Source organism: Drosophila mojavensis, unplaced genomic scaffold (assembly GCF_018153725.1).
Source record: "Drosophila mojavensis isolate 15081-1352.22 unplaced genomic scaffold, ASM1815372v1 contig_136, whole genome shotgun sequence".
Lineage (NCBI taxonomy): Eukaryota > Metazoa > Arthropoda > Insecta > Diptera > Drosophilidae > Drosophila > Drosophila mojavensis.
In genome coordinates this window covers 21,148,019-21,158,858 of record NW_025318667.1, presented here as the reverse complement: position 1 = coordinate 21,158,858, position 10,840 = coordinate 21,148,019, and the positions used below count along the sequence as shown (strand labels likewise).

The 10,840-nt window shown below is 43.1% G+C and overlaps 1 protein-coding gene across 2 annotated transcripts in view; it reads right to left on the bottom strand.

Moving 5' to 3' along the window:
* LOC6584385 (microtubule-associated protein futsch) overlaps nucleotides 1–10,840 on the bottom strand; it is a 62,766-nt gene that overhangs the window by 16,383 nt on the left and 35,543 nt on the right. For both annotated transcript variants that reach the window (XM_044011421.1, XM_044011422.1), the window contains exons 3-5: nucleotides 565–737; nucleotides 274–496; nucleotides 50–208 (exon numbers count right to left, since the gene is read on the bottom strand). In XM_044011421.1, coding sequence (XP_043867356.1) covers nucleotides 50–208; nucleotides 274–496; nucleotides 565–737 — 555 coding nt within the window. The remainder of the gene's footprint in view (nucleotides 1–49; nucleotides 209–273; nucleotides 497–564; nucleotides 738–10,840) is intronic.

The following is a 10,840-nucleotide window of genomic DNA, read 5'->3' as shown; positions in this document are numbered from 1 at the left end:
AAATTACTCAGGAATCTTTTCTTTTCATCTCCCATAACTCATTATTTACCTAGCATATTAAAGCCGTTGATGCCAAAGAGAGCGGCATCGCCCTGGCCCCCGGGAAACACATAGAGCGTTGGGTGTGTGAAGCGTATATTGCCCACCACATCCGACGTCTCCAGCAGCTCACGCAGTGACGTTGGCACCACCATTGGCGCTAGATAATCTATAAAAAATGAAAGGTCAGTGCGCTCCATTCGAATATGAAGTTTACTTGGCGTTAAGTGGTACCTATAAAGCCATTGATGGACTCGCTACTGGTGTCCAGGACATCCACCGGATTGATGCGTATTTTACACTGTCGCGAAAATACCTTATCCGGCAATGTGTGCCATAGACCAGCGTCAGCACAGTGTATATTCATCGTTATGGTGTCCGCATAGGCACGTATCACCCTTTGTACGTCGTGCTCTTGAAATGCCTCCGCAAAGTCAGCCACCGAGAAGGTGCCATCCTGAAAAGCAGAAGGTAAAATCACATTAGCATTGGCATCTTAGTCTTCCCGGGCGGGTGCTGGCTAACCTGTAGGATCCAAGAACCGTTGCCGCTAAAGGTGTAGCCAGCGTGTATAATATGCCGATGCCTCGTAAAACTACTGAGTAGATTACGCATGCATTGTATAAGCGTATTGTATTGCGGATGTATGAGCACCTCCGTCACTAGGTTCTCGCTGGCATATTGTATGAGTCGCTCACCTGCAAGATAAGGGATAAGCAGATAGAGGATTTCAGAAAGTGAGTACAGCAATTAGGGTACTCTGGCTGTTCAAATAAACCATTTAAAATGCTACGAAATCTCGTTGGAGCCTGCTTTGAATCTGACCTAAGTACAGTACGCAAATCTTTTAAATGGTCATCTGCTTGAAATTCACTTGAAGTAAAAGGGAAAGCCCTAACAGTCATTAATATTTTGTTATATATGTGCAAACGGAATACTCTTGTGGGGCCCAGTGTGTGCGGGGCAAGGCGGCAATACATTCAAGTGGCTCGTTTGGTCTTTAGAGCTTCCAGCCGCTCGCTCCCGCCCGCTCCTGCCTGTTTCACGTTCTCTACGACTGCCTACCACGCAGAAATTTTATTATTTGCGGTAAGCCTGACTCAGCTAACTGAACGACTGGTCGGTCGGTCGGGTGGTGGGGTGCTGAGGTTGTTCGGTAGTGTCGGTAGTGTCGGTAGTGTAGGACGGCCTGGTGTCTCTAGTTGAACTACTATTCAACGTTAACCCACCGAGCGCACTAATGAATAGCTAAAACGTCGAGTGGCAAGCGCACAAGAGGCTTGGATTACCAAACGCTTGAGTCCCGGCCAGAGAATCCAAGCATTAGGCACGCACACCAAATCAAGTGGCTTTAAATTGTCTGACAGTGGGGCGGCAGGCGGCAGGCGGCAGGCGGCTGGTGGCTTCCGAGCTAAGTTGGCTTTATTGTCAAGCATTTTATTCGCATCTGTCCCTTGCGCTGCTGCTGCACGGCGATTGCAGTCGACTGAAAAATCATTTCATAAATCTTTAATTTTTATGGTTTAATTAAGATTTTCAGTCCGCCCCAGGGCTGGCTGTCCAGCTGCCCGGCTGACCAATTGTACAGCGCGTGCCACAAGCATGAAAGATGCGACCTTGCTGACGACCTTGCCATGTCATTTGCTGTCGACCACCATCAGCATCATCATCGGATGGGTGGGCATGGCCGCTGCTTGCTCCCAGCACTAAATGCTTTTACAGCATTGCCCTATGTAAATAATTTACGCATTTTCTGCACTAAATAGTCGTTGACAAAGCCAAAAAAAAAAGAAAAAAAGAAAGAATAAAAATAATGAAGAAGAGGAAAGAAATGAGCGCACATGACATGTCACTACCTATACAAACAGGCACACACGCATGTTTTCAATGTCGTCCATATCCATGTCCATGTGTGTGTGTGTGTATGTGTGCGTGCGTGGGCACATTACGTATACGGCACGTCGACCCAACGGTCAAATGTGCCCACGTACGCGTAAAAAAAAGCGGCGAGCCATCGAGCCTGAAGTGTGCCCAAGCGTGCACCTACGTATGGCTTCACTTGCTACAAGCTTGTCGCCTTTCACCTCTCTCTCTCTCTCTCTCTCTCTTTCGGACTATCCGGCTCTCTGGCGGTCCGAGTGCCACGCGGGTTTCGTAGCCCTTATGCTCTTTATAAATGATAATCTTTACAGCGACTTGCGTGCAACATTTATTTATCAGCTCGACGCACAGAGGCCCCATGCACACACACACACACACACACACAAGAAAGCACTTTGTTGTGCGTGTGTGTATTTGTAAAGCTCAGTGACATACATGCCCGCATATTTAGGCCTGGGCGGCGCTTAAACACATGCGGCACCCGTGCGTATACGCAATTTGTGAATTAAGGTTTGCAACTTGCGCGTATTTTCTTACGGCCGCAACAGGCCTCAGCACGGCGCGTGACAATTTGCGTTTCATAAATAAAATGCGGTTAGAGCATTTGCATCTCATTAACGACATGACGGCAGCCCCAAAGTGTCATTCGGCATAAATCAAATCGAATGACGGCGCCACGCTGTCGACCAATTGATGCTCCTATCCAAGCCTATGCTGGCACGCGCTTTGAATGAAAGTGCTACAGACTGAAGTGAGGCCCATAAAGAATTCTCTTAATCATATGGCAGCATAGAAAGGTGATTTGCCAACGCATGGCGAATCTCTTTATTAATTGTGAAAATAAACTCAAGTCTCTACTAAACCAGAGCTAGGTGAAGAGCTAGACGTGACGTCGTCTGTATAAATTATCTCAGAAGCTTTAACTTTGCCAACCACGCCCTCAATCTCTTTCTTTCCCTAAGCTTATGCATCCCATGTTATTTTTATATCTCTAAAAAATATGCAGCTCTACTAAGTAAGCTTGACATTTTTGAAAGCTTTAAAAATTATACTACTGAAAGAGACACTTCTATGAAAAAAAATCATTATTATAATTATTACTATTTATTTATTTTTTATTTTTATTTATTTTTTTTTATTTTAATTTTTTTTAATGTTTTTCTTTTTTTTTTTTTTTTTTTTTTTTTTTTAAATAAAAAAATTAATCAGTTTTGACTAGAAAAAATTTTAGATCTGTACATTTTCATTTTATATGATTTTATAAATGTTTTCAAGAGCACACGGAATTGATTTGGAAACTAAAACTATTTTTTTTTTATAAGAAAGAAAGAAAGATTTCTTTAATATTTATTATCCTCATTAGAATCAAGCATACGCCTCGGTAAACTTTAATGTAATTGCTCCAGATCTGGCGAACTAATTGTTCAAGTTTAATTGGGATTTCCGCAGTCAAACATTTCATTAAGTTGTGGCCCGGAATGCGGATAACACAATTTATTCGCTTGTTGCCTGACAAGTTGGCGGCGATGTAACGGCGTCCCGAGCCGAGTTGGTAAATATAATAAAAAGGCAATTGGAAATTGCGCACTTGTGCCGGCGCTGCCTTGAAACTATTTACCATTTCGTATGTCCAACTACAAATGGCACTTAAGGGAACTTGATTCTTCTCCAAGCCAAAAGACCACAAAGAGTGCTCCGCCTACCCTCTACCCTCAACCCGCCACTGTCTACTGTCTGCTGTCTGCGCTGCACAGATGCGAACCAATAGGCTGAGTGGCGTTTGGCGAGTGGCAGATCAGGGACCCAATCGCAGCTCAAAGTTTGCAAAGCCACATACAATGCGAAAGTTGCATCCAACTTGGTGGCAAACAACGCCCACAATTTGGACCCCCGACCCCGCCCTCACCAATATAATGCCAAATGGCGACATGAATGTGGTAAAAAAAATGAAGGGAACCGAGTGAAAAGCTCGACAATGGGACAGACGCGGAGCTCGGGCTGTGTTTGATGTCAAGTGCAGTTTTTCGCATTGCGAGGACCATTGAAAAGTTTTTCGCGCTGGCCGCACCTAACCAAAATGGCGAACGACCGCATATTAACCGTTAATAACTGTACTTTAATGCCTACGCTCGGAATGCTGCCAAGTTTGTGAAACAAAATAAATTTGCATAACAACAGGCGGAAACTTTTTGTGTTTTATGATTTCTCTCCACGCCTTTCACGCCCTTGCCTCTCTCCTCGCTCCCTCAGTACTTTTAGCCTCTCTCTAATGTCGCTCTCTCCCTCTCTCAATCCCTCTTTCTCTCTACATTCCTTTTGTTTTTTATTTCGTTTCATTTTTATGCCGGACTGCAAAGTAATTACAGTTGGCGCCGGTCACCAGCCGGCACTGAAGTCCTCTTTGGCCCCGCCCCCTCAACACGTCGCCGGGGCGCACGTGTAAAAACAAAGTTTTCCCCAATTGCAATTTTCAGCTCTAGCCAGTACTAGCCAAGGCTTAAAGCATTTTCCTCAACACCTGCACAAGTTGAGGTGAGAAGAAGTCATTTGAATAGCTATCCGGCTCTATTCTCTGCCGTGAATTCATCGTAGCTACTTGGCAAAATGAAGAGAAACGAGCTAAATGATTTCGTTGGAAATCGGTAAATGCCTCAGACACTCAGTGACATTTGTAAATTGATTTCTTTTCTCGGAATTAACTTTTATATTCCTTAATTTTCTTTTTTTTATGTAATTGATAAGTGGTATCTTGACAACACGCCTGGTATAATCAGTAAATTTTGTACATATATTTAAAACTCACTGAGCCGGAGCAGTTAACGAATTTACCTGCCTGGCTGCACAATTATACAGCCGGAGCGCTCGACAAATGGGCCCATACAAATGGCCATTTATGCTTCGGGACAGGCAAAAGCGCGTTGATTTATGGAGTTGAAATGCGCTTAACGCATACAAAAACCCTGGCTGAAAAGGTATTTTAATTAGTTAGTCCAGCTGCATTAAATTTGAATGCGACACATGGCACGTGCATCATTAATCAAAAGTGACCCGACGGCATCGTACATCAGGCTTTGGTTACAACAACAACAGCAGCAACAAGACAATCTAGATGCTGTCATCTCCAGGCTGCTGTTCGACAAACCCAATAACATGCTGTAAGCGTCAAAGTCTTGGCAACTGGCCCAGTTGTCCGTCCACCCAGTCAGGCACATACATACATACATGTATATACACACATCTATGCATGTCTCTCTGTCCAGGTCTGTCCATAATTAAAATTAAACCAGCTGCCCACAGAATGTCCCATGTCAGCTATTCTCAGCTGGAGGCGTCATTGAGAGGCGTCGCCTGATCTGGATTGACGCCTGTCGATGCGTGTCACTCAAGCTCGTTTCTCGGCGAACTGCCGTTATTCACACCTTTTAGCTGCTGCTCTCTATTACATTTACATTTTCTGCTCATTATTATTACCGTTAATTTTAGTCATAGTTCATGTTATTATTGAATTCCTCGAAACTATCTATTGAAATTTCAGTTCGAGCCTGAATAAATACCAATGCGAAATTCTTGTTGAAAATATTTCTAGCTATCGATAATGATGAAATGCCAGACATCAGCAACCTTTAATAAGCTCAGCTCTGTCTGTCTGCCTCTCGCTCGCTCTTCCTCTCTCTCTTTCACCATCTCTCTGCTTGGTATTTGCTGCATATTGAATGGAATTGAAATTGAATTTCTGCAACTATTTTGATTTGGCTTCAGTTGATTACGTGCAACACTTGCCTCGGTTATTGTTTGTGGCGCGTTCGACAGTGTGTGGCATAAGAGCATTTTATAGTCTTAATTTCATGCCGCAACACTTGCATTCCCATTCGCAGTCACATTCGCTTATCTCTGCTGTCAGCCACACACACACATACACACATACATACATGTACATGTCTCTGTCTATGGCAAGCATCTCGCTTCGCTGCCGGCTCAGTTGGAGCGTGTTGTTCCTCTTGGAGTGTGCGCGCGTATTCATATGCAAAGTGTAACTGTCTTTATCTAATGTGTGCGTGTGTGTGTGTGTGTGTACGTGGCTGACTGTCCGGTATTCAGTTATTTGCCTAACTTTTGCCTGCTGGGGCTTAGGCGCGACCATCTTATTGTATTTCTTTCTCTCTTTTCTCGTGCCATCCTGTTCGTTGGCTCTGCTTGAATTATGCATGAGCAGCACAGTCGTTGTCAATATGGCCTTGTCCGCCATACGACTACATAAATGTGTGTGTGTATGTGTGTGGGTACGTCTGTATGTTTGCCAGGCTCTATCAATCAATTTTGCATACGCTTTATCTCAAGAATTCGTATGGCTTTAAAGGCCATGTGCATGTTAATGCTGCCCGCTTACGGGAGCTTAGCACAAGCGGCGTGTGCTAAGCGCACAATAAAACCCAAGTTGGCAAATCAGAATATGACGAGTAGCGAGTAATAACAGTTGCTGATACTACTTAACAAGGAGCGGGGCTAGGGGAGGGAGTACGGCGGAAGGGAGTCGATTGTGAAATATAGTTGTTGAAGTTGTTGAAGAGTGGGGCTCATTTATGTGTCTTTCAATACTTGAGTGGAATGCAACGAACAGCGAAAGAATGGAAATATGATGCAACTAAGTTTCTATTAGAGACCAAAGGTGCAAGAGCAGAGAGCAAGGAACAGAGAGTACAAAGCGAAGGTATGGAAATGCATTCATAGTAAATTAGAGATTTGAGCCGAGTGCACAGATTAGCGTGTAGGAATATACTCCAAATATAGATGTCGAAAATTATACCTTTTTATACCCGGAACCCATTGAAAATGAAGGTTATAACGTATAATATATAATAATCCTTTCTTTCTCTCTAGCTCTTATATCTTCTGAGATCCTTTTGCTCATACGGACGGACGGACGGAGGGACAGACGGACAGGACTATATCGACTCAGCTCGTCGTCCTGATCAAGAATATATATACTTTATGGGGTCTGCGATGATTCCTTCTGCCTGTTACTTACTTTTCACAAAACCATTATACTCTGATTTCTCATTTTCAATTGGGTTTAGGGTATAAAACCTAACCGATCGCGAACGAGCTTGTTGAAGAGCCGATGCAATCGGTAGATCTCAGAGTCTATTCTCAGAGTGGAAATAAATACTTGCAGGCTATCGAGTATACAGAGAGAAGATAGTAGATTGAAGATATGAAACACTGAGAACGGAGGGTATAGTGTATGGAATAGAAGATATGGAACACTGAGAAGGGAAGGTGTAGATTATGGAATAGTAAGAAGAAGAAGTAGAGCATGGAATAGAAGGGACTATAGATTAGAAAGTATAAAATATGGAATACTGAGAAGGGACTGCTGAGAAGGGACTATATACATTTCTAACTTTTTGAATTTGGCATATTCAGCCTTGCAGTTTTTGTTATGTGTTAAGAACAAACTAATAAACAAAAAAAAAAAAAATATCTTGATTTGCTTGTATGGTTTAATTTTTATGCGTGATGAAAGTCAAAATTGTGAAACATTCACTCATTTTTGCTCGGTACTGTAGAATGGAATAGTGAGAAGAAACAATAGAATAGAGAGAAGAATGGGCTGTAGAGCGCATATAGTATGCAATGCTGGCAAGGAACTATAGAGTAGAGAGAGTAGTGATGAGTATGTAAGAAGGCCATTGACATAAGTTTTTTTAGAATTCAAGTCTCGATTTTTTTCCTGTGCGCTGTCTACTGCTGATACGCACTCAAAGCAAAGCAAATCCATCAAAAATAGAGAACAGAGAATAGAGAACGCAGACAAGTAGAAAGTAAAAGGAGCAGAGAGTATGGAGTAAAGGGTGAAAAATCGAGTCTTGATTTGCTTGATTTTTCGATTAGCATGTAACGTGAATGGGCGACCAGAGGTAAAGGTAGAAACTCAATTATGAATGAAGTCATTACATCGATTGCCACGTTCGATTCGATTTGCGTTGTCAACAACGCTGACACACTTTGTGAGCAGTTGAGTCGGTGGAAAATAGCGTCAGCTCTAATTGAACTGGGTAAATAAGTTGTCTGGCTAACAAAGCTAAACGAACTTTAAGTGACTAACAACTTAGTATTATTAATGCCGCGATTAATCAAATAGATAAACGAATGGAGCACAGCTGGCCAAGGGATGGGGATGGGAATGTGTCAGTGTGGGGCAACTAATGAGTAGCTCGCTGTAGAGCAGCGTTTTTTATGACCCAGCTCAAGTGGAATCACAGCGCACTGTGGGGGATGCTCGGAGTGGCTCAGGGCATCCCAGTTGGTGGCAAAGTTTGTGCAGCGAACTTTGTCCAAGTCCCGCAAGGAAACTTAAGCAAACTGCATCAAATTCAATTTTTAAGCATAACTTTGACGTTGATAATGAAGGACGACGCCGTTGAAGAGTATAAGCCATAAAATATATATCTCTATACGTATATTATGCGCTTGTTAACAAATGTTTGTAATTGCTCAAAAAGTTGCCCCAGCAGCGTGGGAGCAGAGTGAAGGCAGAGTGAAAGCTCTCAGCTTGACAGGACCCTATGCAGAACATGAAAGACAAGCAGAGGCTCCGGCTTTCGCTTGTTAGCCAGGCAGCCAGGCAGCTAGGCAGCTGGGCAGCTGGGCAGCTGGGCAGCCGTTGACAGTTGTTGTTGGGCCAACAAAGTGGCGTTAGGTAAACGATATCTGTCGACTGCATAGTGGACGGCGGTGGCATACCAGAGGCGGCATCCCGAATGAAGGACAACGCTTTGTCAGCGAAGGTGACGACTTTTATCGACTTGCCAACGGCCGGCCGCTTCCTAACCTTTGTCAAATTAGAGCGCCCCGTGAAGTCTATGCAAGGCACACAAAGCCCCAGAAAAACCAGCGAACAGCATCAACGGCATCAAGCATCGGGGCGTGTGCATCTCTGCATCTCTGCATCTCGCCAACTTGGACAACTTACAGCAATATTTTAGATATTCAAAACTTTAGTATTTTCAACTGCAATTGCAAGTGAGGCGTCCTTCGGCGTGTCCCATTCTTATGCCGCTTGGCTGGCATCATTATTGAGAGCAGGCACTTGAGCATTTTGTTTGAGTAGTTTCTTGCGGGCTGTGTAAACAAAAATGCGAATGCGGAATTCACTTTGCCAAGTGCTCGGCCTGGACAATGGCAGAAAGGCATTGAGCGCAGGTGCTGTTCTTGCACTTACCGGCACCAGCAGCAGCAGCCGCACCAGCAGCAGCAGCAGGAGGCAACGGCAACGCCCAAGGACAGACGCTGTGCACATCACATTGACATCCGAGTGCTCCAAAGTATGCTACATATATTTATATACAGTCGAGCTGCTGCACTGGTCGAAGTTTGCCAGCGAGCAGCCATGAAATAAATGGAAAACAATCTGTAATAAATTACACAACATAAGCAGTCACATCTTGAATAAAGTATTGCGCTTTAATAAACATCAGTTGTTCCAGTTATAATTGAAGCTGAGCCTCCAGTTGAGCCTAACTCAGCTCAAGCAGCTTATACCCATAGTCGACTCTTGTTATCATGAGATGGATCTCCGTCAACTTGACTTTTCTGCGTTGCCTCTGCCAAAGATTTGCAGTGTAAGTTTGCTCTCGTAATTGGGCTTTGTTATCGAGTCGAGTGCGAGTTCGAGCTCGAGCTCGAATGTGAATGGCATGCGCCTGTAACGTGTGCAGGGAGCGCAGCTTAGGCTCTAAACTGTTTGATATTGCGACTGTCAAGTATAATTCTGATAAGCTCATGGAGCAGGCAGCTTCTAATTTGCGTGTAGCTGCAATAGTCAGACAAAAGTCATATTTGGCCAACGGCGGGCGGGGCACGGCAACAGGCAAACAAACGAATAAGCAGAAAGAAAAACAAACAATAATAAACAAGTAAGAAAGCTCTAGTCGAGTCTACTCGACTACGAGATCCCCTGAACCCTTGGAGCTATTTCAATAATTTTTCGCGTCTTTCAGCTTACACAAGAAACACGCACACACACACACACACACACGCACGCACGCACACAGGCATACATACACACACATACATACACACACACATACATACACACACACACATACACACACACATACACATACAAGCAACCACGCATAAACACGCATGGGCGGCAGTGAGCGGCTACTATGAGAACTTAATTGCTTAATAACTTTTTTGTGGACGTACGATCTTCATGAAACTTTCAGATTATGATTATGACATGGATATGCATGTAATTGCCAAAGCACAAGTCTCTAGTATTTGAAATACGCTTTTTACAAAAGTGAGGGTGAGGGGGTGAATTTAAGGGTGGGGGTAAATTTTAACAAAAACCGAAATTGCATAAATTGCATATAGGCATACATTAAAAATTTGGAGACTCTAGCAATAAAGGTGTAGAAGATATAATTTTATAACTGGTTTTCGATAAGGTTTTTTATCGATAAAAAAAGATCGGGATGAGTTATCGATTTTTAATGATAAACTTGTTAATCATGATTCGCTAATTAATGTCGCGAGATCAACTCCTTTCTCCTTACCTGAGGATATATATCATCCCACTTTAGAGGTTTTATTAACTATCGACAATCCTCCCTCTAATACTCCAATGCCTTCTAAACTTAGTCGCTGTTATCGTAAATGCAATTTCGTTTTGCTTAACGAACTAATTAATTCAACAGACTGGTCTATTTTATATGAGTCGGTTGATATTAATTTAGCATCATCGTTTTTTTATTCTACCTTAAACTCTATTCTGGATGTTTGTGTCCCTCTCCGCCGTATTTCGCCAGTTTCAAATAAGCCACCTTGGTTCACCAAAACTCTTTCGAACTTGAGAAACATTAAAACTAAATGTTTTAAAAATTACAAAAAGTCTGGTTCAAGTATTGACTGG